The 20,758-nt window shown below is 40.7% G+C and overlaps 1 protein-coding gene across 1 annotated transcript in view; it reads left to right on the forward strand.

Moving 5' to 3' along the window:
- Window positions 1–11,329, forward strand: part of ITGB5 (integrin subunit beta 5) — a 201,803-nt gene extending 190,474 nt beyond the window's left edge. Inside the window, exons 16-18 of the mRNA XM_044670031.1 lie at window positions 5,544–5,663; window positions 8,769–8,935; window positions 9,457–11,329. Coding sequence (XP_044525966.1) covers window positions 5,544–5,663; window positions 8,769–8,935; window positions 9,457–9,552 — 383 coding nt within the window. The 3' untranslated portion in view covers window positions 9,553–11,329. The remainder of the gene's footprint in view (window positions 1–5,543; window positions 5,664–8,768; window positions 8,936–9,456) is intronic.
- Window positions 11,330–20,758: the final 9,429 nt, after the last annotated feature.

The raw sequence follows: 20,758 nt of genomic DNA on the forward strand, positions 1-20,758 counted from the left end.
GTTACCAGATTTCTGTATCTTCCCGATTAGGTCCTACTCTTCATTGTTATCCATGAAATTTGTATTCAATTCTAAATTCCATTTCTATACCTAATATACTTGTGTTTTCCCTAAGGCATTTACTATCTAGGTAGTATCTACCTATGGTTAGGTTCCACAGCATCCCAGGATAATTCTTAAGTCCAACCTTGTTGGCCCCTTCTCTAGAAATTTTATACTCTCATTTTTTATCCAATGTTCTTTGATCCCACCTAGATGCTTGAGCTCTCCTGGACCATTGTACCTCTTTCATTGTCACTAGAAATTAGGTCTGGAGTCGGTAAGACCTTAGTTCAAATTCAGCTTTAGACACTTAATAGTTGCACCACCTTGGACAAGCCTCTTTTTTTTTTTTTAATTTAAACATTTATTAATAATCATTTTTAACATGGTTACATGATTCATGCTCCTACTTTCCCCTTCACCCCCCGCACTCCCCCCACCCATGGCCGATGCACATTTCCACTGGTTTTGTCATGTGTCCTTGATCAAGACCTATTTCCAAATTGTTGGTGGTTGCATTGGTGTGGTAGTTTCGAGTCCACATCCCCAATCACGTCCACCCCGACCCATGCGTTCAAGCAGTTGCTTTTCTTATATGTTTCCTCTTTGGACAAGCCTCTTGACCGCTGTTTGCCTCCATTTCCTCAACTATAAAATGGGGAATACAATAGCACCTACTTCCTAGGGTTGCTGCGGGGATCCAGTGAGATAATATTTGTAAAAGTTCTTGGTACAGGGCCAAATACTTGGTAGGTGCTTATAAATGCTTCATGATCATGATCATTATCCATTACACTAAGATAGTTTGGGGTTCTCCTTGGCTCATTCCTTCTTCCCATATTATCATGCTGCTCTAGGGGAGGTAGGTTAGGATTTCCTTCCATACCTAGAAGCTAGTTTATTTTCCAGTAAGGAAAAGAGATGGGGGTTTTTAGTCAAACTACTCTCTGCCCCTCAAGCTCTTAGAAAAATCCTCTTTTCTAGGGACCAGAAGGTAGACTGAAACACTAGTTCAGTTCAGGAAAGATTAGAATAAAGTGTGATATGATGGCTTCAGTCTAGTTCAAATGTTTTGGAAATGTAATGCATATTTGCTGGCTCAAACTACTTCACTAAGCATTTCCTCACACTCCCTCCAAATAGGTAAGAGGGAAAGATTATCAAGGCTAGGGTTCTGGTATTCAGTTTAAATAATTTTATGTAATAATTCAGTACTTTAATAGTGCAATCCTGAGCAAATCACTTAACCTCTATTGTCTAACAGTCTTAGAATTTATATTAGAAAACAGCTAAGTGGTTTCAGTGGATAGAGAGGTAGGCCTGGAGATGAAAGGTCCTGGGTTCAAATGTAACGTCAGACACTTCCTAGCTGTATGACCAAGGACAAGTCATTTAACCTTAATTGCCTAGCCCTTACCCCTCTTCTGCCTTGGAATGGAATACTTAGTATCAATTCTAAGACAGGAGGTTAGGTTAAAAAAAAGATTTACCAAATGTGGGTGAAAAAATACATTTTTTCCAAGAATAGTAGTACATGTCTCCCTTCTTCTGGGGAGGCTGAGGCTGGTGGATTTCTTGAGTTCAAGAATTCTGAGTTAGAGAGGATCCAAAGTCAAATGGGTGTCCTCATAGAGTCCTGTACAAATAGGGAGAGTCCACAGTAGTAAAGGAATACCAGACTGATTAAAGAGAGGCGAAAAATGGAACAAGTGGGCAGCCAGGTGGCTCAGTGGATTGAGATCCAGGCTAAGAGATGGGAGGTGCTAGTTTCAAATCTGACCTCAGCCATTTCCCAGCTGTGTGTCCCTGGGCAAGTCACTTAATCATCATTGTTTAGCTCTTACTGCTCTTCTGCCTTGGAACCAATACATGATATTGATTCTAGGATAAAAAGTAAGGGTTTCTTTAAAAAAAAAAGGGGGGGGGGTGAAAAATGGAGCTAGGTAAAGCTTCTGTGCTGATGCAGTATGGGGTTTAGCACATGAGTGATCCCTGCTCTTACAACTGGGTGAAACTGGGGATTCAGTCTGCAAATATTTGCAATTTGATGGGTGGCCCAATGAGTTAATCACTCTGTGTGTGTGTGTGTGTGTGTGTGTGTGTGTGTGTGTGTGTGTGTATCTTGCACTGTTTTGGTAGATGGGCAGTCATATGAATAAAGAATTGAATAGTAGATGAAATAATTAAGAAAATTTAGTTAAGAATTGAAAACAAAACTTTAACAACTATTCTATTTTGTTACCTCAAGAAGCATTAACGATTTCTTCAGTGTAGTTGAGTCAAGACATTAATAGATGATATAGGTGATGAATCAATCAAATCTATTAAGGGTTTATGGAGTCTCCACTATGGTCAGATATGGGCTAGGGACCAGTAATAGAAATATTTAACCCAGTTAATTAGGCTGATCTTTGGAGCATACACACAGTCCACAGCCTTTCTACTGACATAGCTTTCAAAAACCCAGACATCAAAATTGTGGTATGGCATGGTGGAATTTAAGTCACATAGTGATTAGAGTGCTAGACTTGGGAGACAGAAGAACTGAGTTCAGATCCTCCTTTAGACATTTAAATAGCAGTACGTGTCACTTAATGTCTTCCAGTCTCAACTTCCTCATCTGAAAATGGGGACAATGATAGAACATACTTCATAAGATTTTTAAGATCAAATAAGAACATATGCCTAAAGTGCTTGGCAAAACTGCTGCATAAATATTAGTTATTGTTTTTATTTTAAATAACAAAATATGAGGTGTTCCAAAAGTCTTAAAACAATTTCAAACCAATATAGCTCCTAAAAATCTTTTCTTGTTTTAAGCTATTAAAGCACCAAGATTTTTGGAATACCTTGTATAATCTATAGAGCATCAAGAGATTGCCCAAACCATATACTTTAGAAACACAAAGTGGATGGGTGAGTATGAATTGCTTATATTATGCGGTTTAATGGGCAGCCCATTGAATTCATCTCTCAGCATGTAACCTAGACAGGGCATGACAGATAGACAGTAAACAGAACCCGGAATTGATTAAGAGGGTGAGGTCCAGATTGCATTTGAGAAACTGCCTAGCTCTTTCGGTCCTCCAAGGCTGCTGACTGTTGCCAAAGCCCCTATTTTTAAATTCTTTTTGATGGTGTGTAGCTGCAAAGCTCTGAATCCCATGGTCTCATGAAGTCGCCGATGATGCAGAGGACAATAGAGAGGGACGTGGGAATGGAAATAGGCTCCATGCAGCCTATTACTAGGAATGTCCTGCATCTGAGGAATACAAAAGACATCAGAAAAGGCACTTGTGACTGGAAGAGGAGGTGGAAGGGAGAGAGGATCAGCCATATATAAGGAAACATTTTCTTTTGAAAAAATGATGGAATTAGACTAATCTCCTAATTCTGAGAATCTTCCCATGACTCACTAACCATCTCTCTCAGGCTGCTGGCTGAGGTTTATGGTGGCTTGCCCAACTGTTCCCCTGAGTTTCTGAAAGGTATCAATCTGTTGCTTCCTTAAGAAGATGCTTTTCTAATTTACCATATTCCTTTCTTCTTATTCTACCACTCCTAGTTTTTCATTCTCATGATGCTGATATATATGGGTCCAATCACAAAAGGTTTGGGTACTGGGAGAGACTTTTTAAAAACAAAATGACCATATATAAATAAATCTTAAATAGAATTTATTTAGATTGCATATTTAATTTAATAGAATATATAAAAATACATATACATATATCCAGATACATACATCCACACATTTACATAGGTCCACTTATACAAATATATCCATACACACACACACACACACACACACACACACACACACACACACACACACATACGCCCAAAACTGAAATGGTCCAGGCCTTCTCGTTTGATAATCAACTAATGTATCTGGCCCCAAGACCAAGCTTCTCTAAATAGTGGAGTAACCGAGGAAAAAAATAAGAAGCATTCCATGTTAGCAGTATTCCTCTCAACAAGTTTTTTTTTTTTTTTTTTTTTTGCCTTTTTAAAAAGTCTATTTAAAGTTATAGCCTCTAATATCTGCTTCCTTCATTTTCACCTCTCCCTTCCCCTGGTTCCTTCTCTTCCCGAAAATAACCCTTCCAAAGGTGCCCTAGTTGAGCTGTGGAATGCACTAGTGAGCTTCTGATAACATCCCCTTAGGTCAGCAGTTAAGCAGGAGGGAGGATGGGGGTAGGGGGAGCTTTCCAAACATAGACCAGACTAATCTTTTTGTGCTCACTCCCTGAAAACTCTGCTACTCAGGAGAAAGAAAGGTCGTGCATCTCTCTGCTTAGCCACTCAGTTGGAATGACCTAAATAGTAGCCACTGAAGCATTCAGCAGCCAACATCCTGACATCTGTCTTTGGAGGTTAGCAGCTGGGGTCAATGGGTGTCTCTTCCCTTTGATATCAATCAAACAAACAAACAAAAAATGTTTTACTCCCTCCATTTTTTTCCCAAGGGAAGATCTTATCCAGAAGTCAGTTGCCTAGGAGAGTCTTCGTGCCTTGGTTTCATTCAGTCTTGGAGCTGGAAGAGACCTTAAAGGCTATCTCGTCCAACCCCTTCTTTTTATTTTATTTTTTAAAAACCCTTACCTTCTGTCTTAATATCAACTTAAGACAGAAGAGCAGCCATCAGGTTTAAGTGACTTGCCCAGGGTCACACAGCTAGGAAGTATCTGAATTTGAACCTGAGTCCTCCCAACTCCAGTCCTGCATTTGCTCTATTCACTGTGCTACCTAGCTGCCTTTAATCCCATTTCATTTTATAGATAAGAAACTTGGGCCCAGACAGGCAGTGGGCTACAACGAAGTTAAGCTGGAGCTGATACGGGAACCCAAGTTTCTTGGCTTCCATTTTAGCTCATCTGCTAGTAACCCAATCCTTATCCTTAAGGTTGCCTTCTTGCAGAGACCCATTCTTCAGGTCAGAAGAGGATGAAGTATAATTCACAGACTAATTTTCCCCAATACTGTATTTACTGAAGACTCCAGGGCACTTTCCTCTTCCCTTTTGGTTTCCATCTGCGATCCTCCCCCACCCCCCTCAAGTGTTAATCGTTTCTTCTATATCAACTTCACCAACAAACTTCTCAGATGCTTGAAGGTTACCTAATTTGTTCCATGTGTACCCACAGGAAGCCCTTGACATGGAAAGGAATTCATGGTCCCCAGAGGGATGAGAAATCCAGAGCCTTGTCCAAAGCTTTGGATGATAGAGACCAAAAATAATCTTTTCAGGACCGACCCCCCACCCCCACCCCCTCCTCCTCTTCCTCCTCCTCATCTTCCTCTTCTTCCTCCTGTTCTTTCTTCTCCCTCCATCCCCTCAGCTGTCTGTTTCCCTCTTCGGGATAGAGTGCAAATGCCACAGTGTTTGGTTTAGCCAATTCCTTCTCTGCTGCTGTGCCAAGTGGAGCCTTGCAGGTTGCCAATCCTGCCACAGCTCAGGAACGATTTCTCCTCTCCTTAACTTTTTGGCTTTCTTCCAGTGAAAGATGACCAGGAAGCCGTCCTGTGTTTCTACAAAACTGCCAAGGACTGTGTCATGATGTTCACTTACTCTGAGCTGCCCAGTGGCAAGTCCAAGCTTATGGTCCTCAAAGAGCCAGGTAGGTGTCATTTCAGACTAGGGGAGCTCAGGGGTTTCATCCTCTAAGAGAGAAAGGCCACAGAAGGATCCCCTAAGTCACTGGCTGCTTCCAGGGCAGGCTTATAATCAGTATCTATTGCACCAAGGGGTTGAATTTGGGGAAGAAACTTGGGGTCCCACCTAAAAAAACATTTAAGCCCCCTCGGTACTAGCTCTGCTTCCTTCTCACCCTTTCTCTTCTGCCTCCCCCATCCCGAGTCAATGAAATATGAGGGAGGAAATAACCCTTTATCCAAACTCATCCAGTCTGGGATGGAAGAGCGCAGTATGAGCGGAAATGATTCCTCTGTCAGGATTCCCCACCAGCTCAGACCGTCTGAACCATTGACCCATCCCTGCTAAACACGCTACATACATTTATTTTATTTTTTATAGGAATAATGTTCCAACTTATTAAAAAATAAACTTATTTCTATGTTTTTGCTATAGGTGATGTTGATCTTTTTTTCTTTAATATTGTTACATTCAGACTGGGAACTTTGTCAAGAGACCATATCTCCAGGCATCGCCCTACTTATTTTTTTTAAACCCTTACCTTCTTCTGTCTTAATATCAGTTCTAAGACAGAGGAACAACAAGGCTGGGCAGAAAGAAGAAGAAAATGAAGACTGCAGGCCACCCCAGAACCACACAGCAGGGAAGGGGGCCAGACTGTCAATGAACGTCATTGTTTGAAGATCCCCTGGATATAGAGTTCACAACTCAATGCTCTACCCAAGGATATTCAAAGGGAGAAATGATGCCTTTATCAATAAAAAGTAATATTTTTAAACTCTTACTGTCTGTCTTAGTAACAACTCTAAGACAGAAGGGCAAAGTCTAGGCAATTGGGGTTAAGTGACTCATCCAGGGTCACTTAGCTAGGAAGTATCTGAGGCCAAATTTGAACCCAGGACCTCCTGATGGTCCCTTTATTTTTTTTTTTTTAACCCTTGTACTTCGGTGTATTGTCTCATAGGTGGAAGATTGGTAAGGGTGGGCAATGGGGGTCAAGTGACTTGCCCAGGGTCACACAGCTGGGAAGTGGCTGAGGCCGGGTTTGAACCTAGGACCTCCCGTCTCTAGGCCTGACTCTCACTCCACTGAGCTACCCAGCTGTCCCCCCTTTATTTTTTAAAAGAAAGTTTATTGCTACCTTTTGGGTTGTGGATATTTTTCTTGTTGGTGCTTTTGTTTTTTGAGAGGCAGAATGGCATAATAGATACAGAGCTGCCCTTGTAACCAAGGAGGGCAGGTTCAATTCCCTCCTCTGACACATACTGGCTGTGTAATCCTGGACAAATCTGCTGCCACTTACATTGAATTTTTTTTTTCTCACTTGAGAATTTCCTATACAAATGAAATTGCAAGCTCTTGCTTACCTACATTCCCCACTCTCGCTTCCCCTTCTCATTTCCCCTTCTCACTTCCAGAGATTCATACTATCAGAGGAAAAAGAAAGAAAAAAGTTCAGCAAAACTAAGGAACACATATAAAAAGTCTGAACGATATATAGTGTTCAACACCCATAGTCCCTCACCTCTGCTGAGAAGTATGGGAGAGGCAGCTAGGTTCTGGTGTTCGATATCAAGATATAACAGTGTGAGCCTGGGCAAGTCACTTAACCCCTATTGCTAAGCAGTTTTAGAATTTCTATTAAAAGAGCAGCTAGGTAGCTCAATAGATAGTGTGCCAGGACTGGAGTAGGGAGGTTCTGGATTCAAAATTGGCCTCAGATACTTTCTAACTGTGTGTCATTTAACCCAATGGCTAGCCCTTGATTTGATTTGATTTTGAATTGATACTAAGACAGAAGGTAAAGGGTTTAAAAAAGAAAGAGAAGGAAAAGAAGTGAGGGAGAAGCCTGGAGATGTAGTCTTATATGGAGAGAGATAGAATTCTTAGAGAAGATCCCAGTCTGATGATGCTAACAATGCATTTTTTTAAATTAACATCACCTATAGCAAAAACATAAATAAATTGGTTATTGAATAAGGGAGGTGTTAGCTGTGCTTTCCAGGACTTCCCTTATGCGCCTTTGAAAGATGAGCAGGTTTGCAATTTAGAGGACAGTTTTGGAAACTATAGGATGATTTTATTGTATACTTTAAAGAAAATGAAGTTGTATATGAAGAGACTTGCGGTACTATTCACAGTCTTTTTCTGTTCTGGTATGTTTATGCAAATGCCCCTTCTATTTGGTGTTTGATAAATTCGCAATAAAAATTAAAATTAATTTTAAAAAAAAGAAAGCTGAGCAAGATCATGATTCCAGGAAACTGATGATGAAACATGCTGCCCATCCCAGGACAGTGAGGTGATAGACTGGAGATACAGAATGAGAAATTTGGACGTGTAGGAATTTGTTTTGCTTGACTATGAATAATAGTTATAAGGGTTTTGTTTTTCCTTTTTTGATTTGGCAAGGTGAGAGTGAGAAAAGATTCTTACTCATTTTCAGAAAGCAAAATGAAATATTAAACATTTTAATTATTAAAAGAAAAGTTGAGCCAGCGAATTCCCAAGACCCCAACACTAAGAGCTTGCAAATGATGACTGTCTTCTTGACTCAAGCCATGATAAAAGTGGATGTAAAAAACTTCTGGCCTATACATTCTGTCCTTCAAACATTTGTGGTTCAAAGAAGTCACATTCACTGGGTTGAGGTCTGGCCAGATTTAAGCCAGGCAGAGATGGAGAAGGAAGACAAAGTAGACAAAATTGTGGTCCACCAAAACCCTGATTTCTGTTCTCAGCTTTACCATGGACTTTCTAGGTGACCTTGGGAAAATCCTTTTAATTTGTGTTAATATGTGTTCCTTGGTTTGTAGGTGAAGGCTGTCAGGAGCAGCAGACATTTGCTCAGCCAGTCACCCCAGTTTTTACCATGTTATTCATTTGCTTACCAAGTTTAGTTCTCAAAGCCTTGGGTCAGTGGCATGATCAGAGCATCCATGAATTTATCCATTCTGTTTAAGCTCTTCTCAGAGTGGGGCATGGTCCAGAGGATGAGACTGTGAAGCCCAAGGAGAGGAACCTCTCTCCCACCTCCTTTAATCACATTTCCCATTCTTTTCCTCTCCAGAGTGTGGTTCTGCACCCAGTGCTATGACAATCCTGTTGGCTGTGGTGGGTAGCATTCTTCTTGTTGGCATTGCCCTCCTCGCCATCTGGAAGCTGCTTGTCACCATACATGACCGAAGAGAGTTTGCAAAGTTCCAGAGTGAACGTTCCAGGGCACGATATGAAATGGTAAATTGGGGATGCATGAGGGGCAGAGGGAGGCACTCTGGGCACTTACAGTCTGAAACTAAAAAAGATTAGAAGTTGGTAACCACTTGAAAGGCTCAGTAACAACAAAAGAAATGGAAAGCTGACACTAATTGAAACAATAAAGTACCATCATTGTGGGGCATCTGGTGGAGCAAACATTTACTGAGGACCTCCTGTAGTGGGTGGCCAGGTGGATAAAGCCCTGGATTTGGAATCATACAATACAGATCTTGCCTTATATATGTACTTAGCTATGGCATGTCCTTCCCCAAAGCAGTGAAATCACAGGCCTAGTCCCTAACTTTTTCTCTAAAAATTATCTCCCTCTGCAAACTCGTTGAAGGTAGGGACTGTATCCAGTACTGAACATATAGTAAGAGCTACTTAAATAATTATTGATCAGACTGTCATAATAACTAGCTCTCCTCAGTGTGAGCTTATTAGAGGTTTATATTGGGATGGATTTCCTTAATGCTTGTTCTTTATATTCATTTGTCTAGGCTTCCAACCCTCTCTACAGAAAGCCAATATCTACCCACACTGTGGATTTCACCTTTAACAAACTCAACAAATCTTACAATGGCACCGTGGACTGATGTCATTTTCCGAAGAGGGATTGGGGGGAATTTTTTCTTTTTGGAAAAAATTTCTAAGCCCAGAATGCTATAGACACGTGCTTGAGACTGTATTACTGCTCCCTAAGTAGGAAATGATGAACAATCCTTTAAAGTGGGCCTGGACAAGAAGACTTTTGTCTGGGTAGGAAGGGGTACCTGGTCATGCCATCCTTTGCACAGGTTGGAGCCAGGCCAGACTTGCCACTGACCTACCTGGGCCCAGAAGAGGTATGTGAAGGGGGGAGGAGGGGAAGGGATGGAAGGTGCTAGAGCGCCTTGGCACCGCTTTTGTTTTTTCCTGTTTGCTAAGTGACCTGAACTTGAGAAAGAATCCTCTGACTTGAAAGAAGGAAATGGTACCTTCCAGGGCAGAAGGGAAGGTTGTTTGGAACCAGTTGTGTGTGAGTATAACCAACAATGGAATCAAGAATTTTGGATGTCTTAGAGTTGGTCATTTTTATATTAAAAAAAAAATTACTGAGCATTTATGGTTTTGCCCTGATGACTCCTCCCTTCCTGGTGACTGTGCAACCATTCTGTTGGTAAAAATGCTTTGGTTCTTGGCTTCTGCAAAAGAATAGAAATTGAACACTCAAATCCTCCTCTTTCCCCTCCACATTTGGTACTTTGATGATGAAAAGGAGAGGATATATCTCTAGGGATTAAATATTAAAACCAAAAAAATTAGATTTGTGTGTCACTTTTTGAGATGGGACTAAAAGTCCTGAGAGATATTTAATGAGGGTAATGCCTTGCTGGAGTCTCTGTGGAGTCTGATGTGCTCCAGCCTGATCTGTCAGGCCATGCCCTGGCCTCCATGCTCTTCTCTTATGTGGTTTGGGTTGGAGCAGATGTGGCAAACAAGACAGAAATGGAAGGGTTGCTGATGGCATCTGCCTTTTGCTCATTGCTCATTCCTTTCCCAGGACTAAATGCAGTTAAAACACTTTGCTGCATATATTATTTTCTCTCTCCTTCCTTCTCTTGCCTACTCACCTTGACTCCATGAAGACCTATAAGACCTTCCATATTGATGCACCTTAAAAGCCCAGACTGTCAGAGCTAAAAAGGACCTGAGAAATCATCTATTCACCTCTTCCATCCCCAACTCCACTGGACTATAAGGTCCTTGAAGGCAGAGACTGCTTTGGATCCTCATCACCAAACATCCAGTGTAGACTCCTAACAAACACTAGTTGATTGGTTAATGTATTTGCAAGGGATTAGAAGGGGGTGAGGGTAATGGGACAGGAATGATTCTAGGAGTTTGGATGGGGGAAGAAATTCTATCTTTATTTTCACTAACTTTTAACTGAAATGTAGCATTTCTTTAATCATGATACTGAGATCCATACCCCATGACAAACCTTTGCATTTTAAAAGGGAAAAAAAAGTTTTATCTTCAGACTGAAACTACATGGTGCCTCAGTTCCCCAAGTTCTCCCTTGCTGAACGAGGGTGGAGAGAAGTTTTTTGTTTATCTGTAAACAAGCCTCTTAAGCTTGCATAGAACCCTTTCTAAAGGTCTCCTGACTCCTGGCATATAGGTGACCTTCCTCTTGACCCGAGTGAGATTGGAGTGCTCCAGTCAGTTCAGGGAGAAAGTAGCAGCTTTTTCCTTGGAATCCAGGAGTCTTCAGGTATATGGTTGAGCTGGGGTCTGAGGAAGGGGGCAGGGGGAGGCTGACCACCCATGACTGATGCCTTCTCTTTCTCTGGTCTTCTTTTTGTTATTTAATAAATAATTATAAATGAAGATATGGTCTCTAGAGAATTTTAATCACAGCACTGCCAAAGGAATTTATGATACAACAAACAAACGTGAAGAACTCCCAGTTTGAGTCCAACTGTCTCATGATCTGTATCATTTAAAAAATCTCTGTAACTGGGTTGGGTGTGATAGGCAATAATATGTATGTTTTCTTTGTTGAAGAAACTCAGGTCCAGAAAAGAGAGGTGACATATGCAAGGTAACACAACTAATTAGCAGCAAAACTCAGGCCTCTTAAACTCTCTTGCTTCTGCTACAATGTGTGGATGGCCTCTTTCTCAGACTACAGTCTCTTTTTAAGAATGCTCTCAGTCTTTTCCCCTACAATCCTCTTCAAAGTTGCTGAGTTTTCTATTTCAAATTTCATATCTTTAGGGTAGCTAGTTGGCACAGTGGATAGAGCACCAGACCTGGAGTAAGGAGGACCTGGGTTCAAATTTGACCTCAGATACTTCCTAGCTGTGCAACTTTGGGCAAGTCACTAAACCCCTATTGCCTATCCCCTGCCCTTCTATTCTAGAGATTGTCACTAGGACAGAAAATAAAAGTTTAAAAAAATTCATATGCTCAAATATTTTTATTTTCTCAACTTTGGGCCAGATTTCTCAATTTATCTCAAAAACATTGAATTCAGACTCCTCTTAGTGAAGTGAAAACTGTAGGACATTAATCTGTACATAATAGGGACCATTTGCTGGTTTAGTTTTAAAATGTAATATTGTCTATGTTCTTTTGTATCTTTTATTTATTTTTGTTAACTATTTCTCAGCTACATTTTAATCTGATTTGAGCCCCCACTCAGGAGTGAGTGTTTGACAACTCTGTCTTGGTGAAATTATAACAATGTATATTACACTCTCCCTCACCAAGTAAACATTTGCTTGGCCATTTCCTTTATCTTGCCTCTAGGGCTGTGATGGTGAACCTTTTGGAGACAGAGTGCCGGGCCCCTCCCCCACACAGGGGAGGGAGGAAGTGCTCCCATTGGGCTGCTGGGCAGAAGGGCAGGTGATATGAGGAATGTCTTTAGTAAGTGTAGAGAGGGAAAAGGGGGTGGCCCGAGCACTCTGCTCCCCTCCAGCTCTGCTGCCTGTGAGCTGCCCACCTTACCCCCCTACCCCCCACCTCATGCACTCCCATTGGCTGCTGGGCAGAGGGTCAGAGGAGAGGGGTAGGGAGCAGCTCTGTCCAAGTCCCTTTGCCTTTCTAGTAATGAACTAGGGGGGAGATGGGGAGGTAGGGTGGTTGTGTGCCCACAGAGAGTACTCTGTGTACCATTGGTTCACTGTCACTAGACTCTCCTTAGTCAAATACCAGGAAGTCAAAGCAACATAGAGAAAGGGCATTTCCACTATATTCCCTGGAGGCAAGATAGAGTGCTGGACCTGGAGATGGGAAGCCTGGAGTTCAAGTCCATCCTCAGATACTTCCTTGCTGGGTGACCCTGAGCAAGTAATTTAAACTCTACCTGCTATAAAAATAGCAAGGAATAATAATAGCAACCTACCTCTCTGGGCTGTTGTGAGGACCAAATGAGATAATATTTGTAATAATTATAAAAAAGATGATATATTAATAAAAAACAATGCACAATAAAACAATATTTCCAAATCTTAAAGCACTACATAAATGCTAGTTATTATTAAAAAGAAGTCGGGACTGGAACCCAGTGCTGACATTCAGCCCAATGCATTTTCCATTATACAACACCATCGTGTCCAGGAAACTTTAAAAAAGATACACATCTTTCATAGACAACTGATGTTTCACTCTTATTCCCTCATAATTTCCCTCCAGCTGTTGAAAATTAAAGCCAGACACTGCTGAGAAGTAAAGATGGTGGTGAAAGGAGCCCTGGACCCAGAGCCAAGAGCCCTGGCATGGGTTAGACCTGGCTTTGACATTAATTATAGCCATGGGACTGTGGGCATGTCACTTTGTTTCTCTCTGGGCTTCATCTTCCACATCTATAAAATGAGGGGATTGTACTAAAGGGCCACCAATATCCCTCCCCTTCCCCAGGTCTGACATTCCATTGAGCTCCAACTGGTCCCTTTTGTTTGTAATAAGTTACAGATGTATTTATTAACTGTGCCAATATGTTCAGTGTTATGCTGCCCTCTGCTGGGCATTCCTGCTACATAGTGTTTGGATTTTTGAGGTTTTAGATCCTAAAAATAAGAGAGAGAGAGAGAGAGAGAGAGAGAGAGAGAGAGAAAGAGAGAGAGAGAGAGAGAGAGAGAGAGAATGTGTGTGTGTGTGTGTGTGTGTGTGTGTAAGTGTTTTAGAGAACAAACTTTGGACACAAATTCCTAAAGATTAACAAATTTGATTTTAACAAATTTAATTTGTTAACTTTTTTGTTATTTTATTTGTTAATTTTGTTTAAAAATTAACAAAATTTGGCCCTCTGGAGCTCTATTTTTCTTCCAGGGCTTTTAGGCATTCATATCTTCAAAATCAATTCACTGCAATAAGTATCTATTGCTAGAGAAGCAGTGTCGTATCAAACTCAAATAGAAATATAATTCTGCAAGCTGCATATTGAATGAGAAAACCATAAATTAATATTATCTATGTTTTTTTAATTTTATTACTACTGTTTCCCAATTACATTTTCATCTGGCTCCATACCCAGTAGGAAATTAGATTCCTTCAAATAATGGGTAGGGTACTAGACTTGAAGTCAGGAATGCCTGGATTCATGTCCTAACCTACATGCCTATATATGACATCCTTTAACCTTTATATACCTCAATTTTTTCTTCTGTAGAATGAGACTAGACTCTCTGAAAGATCCCTTTCAGTTTAAACCTATGATTCAATGAACATAATTTAAGGCATTATATACAAGCCCAACAATCCTTTGAACACAACTGTTTTAGTCAATAACAGTATCCCATCAGACACCTTGGTGCAAAGCTGACAAATCTCTTTTGGGGGCTCACTTCTAAAACCAAAGTGATAGTCCAAGAAAAAGAAGCCTTTTATAGAGAGTTGGAGAATCAAATCAGTGCTTCTCTAGTAACTTTTGATACAATCTTGAGTAAGCCCTTCCCTAGGTCTCAGTTCCCTGGCTTGTCAAATAAAGTGGCAGAAGCCAAATATGGTGGCCTATGCCCTCTGTATCAGGAACTGAAGCTGGTGGATTACTTGAGTTTGGGAATTCTGAGCTACATTGAGGCTAAAGCTATTTAACTAAGCCTATCACCAGTAAGGTGAGCACCCTGATTGCAAAGGGTCATCAGACTGCCTTAGGCGGTGGGGAAGTGGCCTGAATGGGAAATAGAAGCTAGGCAAAATGTCTATCTATCAACAAAGTGATTAGGTTGCACAAATAATCACCACACTTCTAGCCTGAGTGAGAGACAGAGACAGAGATGGAGGGAGAGGGAGAGGGAGAGGGAGAGGGAGAGTGGGGGAGAGAGGGAGAGAGAGAGAGAGAGAGAGAGAGAGAGAGAGAGAGAGAGAGATTGAAAGAAAGAGATTGATTTTGATGGTCTTTTCTAGCCCTAATTATTCCATGGGCTAGATAAAGAGACTCACTTTCAAGGAAAGGGAGGGGAAAAAAGGAAAAAGTGTATCATCATCTTTTCTAGTTCCATAAAATTGCTTTTCCCGTGGCCCTGGTATGATCTTTCTAGCTCACACATGCTGGCAAACTGAGGATTTTCTCTGAGGTATATTCTCCTAGGAAAGATGAACCAGTCTGGAACTCAGACTTTGGGAGATGGAAGGGGTGGGGTGGGTTATCTTTGTAGTGTTCTATGTCTATTTTATTAAAGATTGCTGACACTTATTATTTAAAGTGGGAAAAGTATATTCTTATTTAGTTTGAACCATGCTAGGGTTGAACTATGAATTCCTCCACACCAAAACTCTTGTTTGAACTTGTTGGTATGATTAGCAAAATGATCCCTTTCTGCTTCCTAGAAGCACGTTTTCAGACACATCTCATAGAGGACAAAGAAAATGGGACTCTTGCTGGTACCCCAGTTTTTCGCCTAATCCTGGCACTTGTGAGTGTGGCAAAAATCTTTATCTTCTTGCTCTATACCAAAAATGAATAATATGGAAATAGGTATCAAGTTTTGTACAACATTTGTGCAACTCAGTAGAATTGCTTGTTGGTTCTGGGGTGGGGGGGGGAGGGGGGAAGAAAGAAAATGAATCATGTAAACATGGAAAAAAATTAAAAATAAAAACTAATTTGAAACTTAAAAAAAAAGAATCTTTATCTTCTTCCTCACCCTGAACAATATCCACCCCCTTCTCTCCATTTACATAGCTTAGGTTTTAAATGCCTCTTCTTTGGGTTATTATAACCACCACCTAAGTGGTCTCCCTTTCTCTGGCCTCTCCTCTCAATAGTTTGTTTTTCACAGGGCTACCAAATTGATACTTTGGGGGAGGGGGAAGCTAAGCAGCACAGTAGATAGAGAGCCAAGACTGGAATCAGAAGGTCTTGGGTTCAAATCCTAGCTATGTAACCTTGGACAAGTCACTTAAGCCCCAATTGCCTAGCTTTAATTGTTCTATTTTGTTTTTAAAAATCCTTATCTTCTGTCTTAGAATCAATACTGTATATTAACTTCTAGGCAGAACAGCTCCTCATTTCTGTCTTAAAGATGTTGCTAAGGGTTTGAGAAAAAAAAACAAAAACAAATGAACAAACTTGATACTTCTAAAGCACAAGCCTGACTATTTCATGCCTCTGCTCAAGAAGTTTCAATGACTCCACATTGCCACTAAGATAAAATGCAACCTCTTCAGCATGGTATTTAAAGCTTCCTATAGTGTAAGTCCAGTTGGTATTTCCAGACTATTTCCATATTACTTAGCTTCTTGTGTTCCTAATAAGATTGCTTGCTTGCTGCTTCTAGTACAGCCTACCTCCAGCCTTGTGATAGAGATTAAATCTACCTAGCCCATAGTAAAATCTAATCACCAAAAAGTGTAAACAACTCCACTTAATTGACAAATTGGGAGGTCTGACTCCGGTGTGCTAGAGTTAATTACGAATCAGAATTTACTGACTGCCTCCCTGGGCAGTCCTAAGAAAAGCATCTTTTGTGATTGGATGCATAAACTAAGAGGAAGACACAGGAAGTGATGCAAAAGAAGCCCTTTTAAAAGAGTTCAGCAAGTTCACCAAGTCTCTTTTCATTTGTAGCTGGGACCCTGAGATGTTGGTGAGTAAAAAAGGCTGACTGACTATCTTAATTTCCCTGGAGCTACTAGCCTCTGGGAGGCTCCCTTGATTGGGAGAAGCCCTTGTGGCTAAACCCCTTGTTAATTGACTTTTAGGCTCTCTTCCTGGGCCTCTGGAATCCTGCCTGAGTAAAGTCCAGACTTGAATACAGATATAGTTCATTAAGTTAGATCTCTTACTCTACCCTCTTCTCATCTCTCTACTTCCACTCTCTCCCATATTTTGTAAATAAATTACTAAAATCATCTTAGGAATTGGTATTTATTCAGTTCCTTGGCTACTACACCTTTAAATATTAATATATCCAATCAAAAAACCTTTTCCCATTTACAGCCTTCACACATTTGCACAAAACTTGATACCTAGAATGTTTCCTTTCCTCCCATTGAACATTCAGGGAAAGCTGAATCAAATCTGGCCTCAGGCACTTCCTGGCAGTGTGACCCTGAGCAAGTCACTTTACCATTTGCCTCAGAGTCCTCCTCAGTAAAATGAGCTGGAAAAGGAAATGACAAATAACTTCATTATCTTTGCCAAGATAATCCCAAATGGGATCATGAAGAGTTAGATGAGACTAAAAAGCAAATAAACAATTGTTTCAAGGTTAGGCTCAAGTGCCAGGTCCTGATTCCCCATCCCTTGATTGTTGGTACTTTTCCCTCTGCCCTTAATTTGGATTTTTGAGGTTTTGTTTTTTTCTTCAGTAATGTTTTATTTTTCCCCCATTTACATGCAAAAACAATTTCCAGCATTTGTTTCCCAGCATTTTGAGATAGGAATTATTTTGCATAATATTTTGTATTTACTTTTTTAAGTACATGGTCATTCCCTCTGGTAGAATGTAAGGTCCCTGAAAGCAAGGATTATTTCATTTCTTTGTATCTCCAGCTCTCAGCTTAGTCTAAAGTCTCATAGCTCATTATTGTTTAATCAGGACCTGGCACTTGAGCCTAACATTGAAAGGAAACAATTGTTTATTTGATTTTTAGTCACATCTAACTCTTCATGATCCCATTTGGGATTATCTTGATTGTACTTAAGTTTGTGTTAACTCAGGATAGACAATAGAGTAAAGAATCCTCTTTCACACTAGTAAATCATTTAATCCCCTTTGCCTAGCCTTTTCTGCTCTTCTGCCTTGGAACTGAAAGTATCCATTTTAAGAGAGAACTTGAAGATTTTAAAAATGTGTGTGTGTGTATGAAATATGTGTGTGTAAATGCAAAGGGGATAAGGATTTTGCCATGACAGCAGAAGACTCACTACTTGTGCCCTCTCTCCCCCATCAGTGGTATTTGGGTTCTTTTTCAAGAAAGCTTGTAGAAACTCCATGAATATTTTGTGTGACAAGGCATCATGGGAGAAGAACAGACCGACCAAGAAGGGTACATGTTATTTATTTACTGCAAACCTCAGAAAACAAACATGGGGTATGGCGGCATCCTGACAAAGCTAGGAAAAGGTAAGAGAATATCATTCACTTTAATCCACATAGGAGTCAGGTGTAGAGACTGATCATGGAGTGAAGAGCATCCTGTTGGGGGAGGTGGGTACTGAATAGAGGAATTGGAGGTCTCTGAGTTCATTCTGCAAGAGCATTAACCATACTAAAACAGAGCCTGGGACATCTAAATCTAAACTAGCACTCAACTGAAGAAGTTCCTGCTTGATGTAATAGCAGAGGCAGTTTCAGTGACAAGGAGGTGGTGCTGAAGGAACTGATAGCCAGTCCACACTAGCTGGGAGCGGTTGGTGCCCAGTGACAGCTGAGTGTCTCCTCCATGCCCAGACAACTCAAGTCTGAAGGAGATTGTTTTAAGAGGATGACTTAAACTTGTCTGAGGGAGTAGCTCCTGGATTCAAATCTGGCCTCAGATACTTCCTAGCTGTGTGACCCTGGGCAAGACACTCAACCCCATTGCTTGGCCCTTACTGCTCTTCTGCCTTGGAAACAATACATAGTATTCATTCTAAGATGGAAGGTAAGGGTTTAAAAATAAATAAAAATTGCCTGAATGGGATTATTATTCCACAAGAAAGGTATAACTACTTTATTATTTGATTTCTGATGACTTACACTAGTTTGTAAACTTCTTTCAAACCTATGCTCACTTCTTACCCACTGATTTATCTAAAAGTCTCTAGTATTGGTTGGGGCAGTAATCAACATGCCATTTGGATTCATCTTGCGAAAACTGAACCGGGCCCTAAAGGGAAGTACTAATTTATATATGAAGTCTTATTAGGACATAAGAGTATGGGGAAAAAAACATTCCCCCAAACCCACCCCCTACTTTTCTTGTCTAGGATAATTCAACGGCTCTGTTGCAGAATTTTGACCTGCAAAGGATTTTATAGATCTTCAGATCAAACTAGTTCATTTTATAAAAAATTAGACCCCAGAGAAGTGACTTTCCAAAGATCACACTGGTCATAAACAGGATCCTCCAATCATTTTCAGTCATTTTTTAGTTGTGTCTGACTCTAACCCCATTTGGGATTTTCTTGGCAGAGATTTGCCATTTCCTTCTCTAGCTCATTTTACTGATGGGGAAATTGGGGCAAATAGCTGAATGACTTGCCCCCGGTCACATAGCTACTGTTTACATTTGAATTTGAACTCAAGTCTTCCTGACTTCTAGCCAAACACTTTATCCACTGAGCCATCTAGCTACACTCCTACCCCATACTCCATTCCCCTTATTGTAAGCTAAATCTAGCTGATTTCTATCTAGCGTGAAGTAGGAAGCCTTGAGCTACTTGCCTCTCAGCATTCAAGGCTCCTGACTTACCATGCTTATTCTTGTCATCCTCTTCTACCATTGTCTTTACATGCCCTCTTTCCAGCATTCACTGTTCTTCTATGCCCATACTAGAGGCTTAGTGACAAGAAATCAGGCAGGGGTACAGGCATTTCTCTAGAGTACTTGATGAATCCCATTATGAATGATCTGTAAGTGTAAATGAATTATGAAGACTTCTCTCCCCATTCCTTTGCAGAGGTGGAGAAGAGTAGAATATAGCATAGTCAGACTTTTTGCTGTTTTGTTCAGTTTTCCTTTTTTCTCCCCTTTTTAAATTCCGCTATATAGGATGAATCTGGGAGGGGAGGATGAGAGAGGGGGAAATTTCGGACAAAAAATTATCAATAAAAATTTATTAAAAAAAAAAGTAAAGGATCCAAGAGATTATCTTCCTACCCTGCTAATTAGTACTAACAAGACACAAATTTATAAGTTCTGCCCCTTTGGTGCTAATTCTATATTGACCCAACTGTCCACATTTCAAACCAGCTTATTTTGCCATTTAGTTTTGCATTTGTCCAAGTAGTTCATTTATCTATATTGCCCCCATTCCCCAACAACAGATGAGCTAACCAAGAGAATAGGCACTGAATGTGCCTGGTTTTGGTCTAAGGGTAAAGTCCACTAGGGAAACTGTGATGGGGCCTGTGAGCAGGCAATGGTGGCAAGTCTCTTACTAGGCAACCCAATTCCACAATTATACTTTGTGAAAGCTACACTGTGATGAAAAGCACTGTAATTCTGATTTAATCCTGAGGCTCATGGGCGCACTGTCCTGGCTGGCTTTATCAGTACACTAGTTAGGGAAAGGTACTAGCCCAGAGGAGGCGGCAAGCAATTCATTTCTTCCAAGCTACAGAAAAGGGACCACATGTCCAAGAACACTTTGCCTATCAGCAATGGTACCAGAAACAAAAGGACCATCACAGCTGCATAAACTAGAATCTTCCCAACCAAACTAGATGTGATTACATATTTCAATAGTTTACTAATGGCCTGAGCTGGGCCTGACCCAGACCAGTCACCTGGTAGTCTAGATTTGATATTGGAACAAAATGAGCCACTCATAGGTCATTCAACAGTTAGCAAGAGATTTATTTAGGCCACAAGGTATTTACCCAAACATCTGAATACACAGGCAATAAGGCAGTGGTATCAAATGCCCTGAGTCAACCATGTTTTGAAGAATGTCTCAATGCCTTTCAAGGAAAAACTAGCTAGCCTGCTTGGTGGAAGGATTGCTCCAATCATAGCCAGCGTTATTATTTTTATGGATGATAGGATGGATACTGAATTTCTAACTGATAGAGCCATAGTGTTTTAAAGGGGGTGCTTCATTGAAAGAAAGAGTGAACATAAAATGGGAGAAAAAAATTACCCTCCTGCGCACGCCAGAGT

This window comes from Gracilinanus agilis, chromosome 3 (genome assembly GCF_016433145.1).
Source record: "Gracilinanus agilis isolate LMUSP501 chromosome 3, AgileGrace, whole genome shotgun sequence".
In the NCBI taxonomy this organism is placed as follows: domain Eukaryota; kingdom Metazoa; phylum Chordata; class Mammalia; order Didelphimorphia; family Didelphidae; genus Gracilinanus; species Gracilinanus agilis.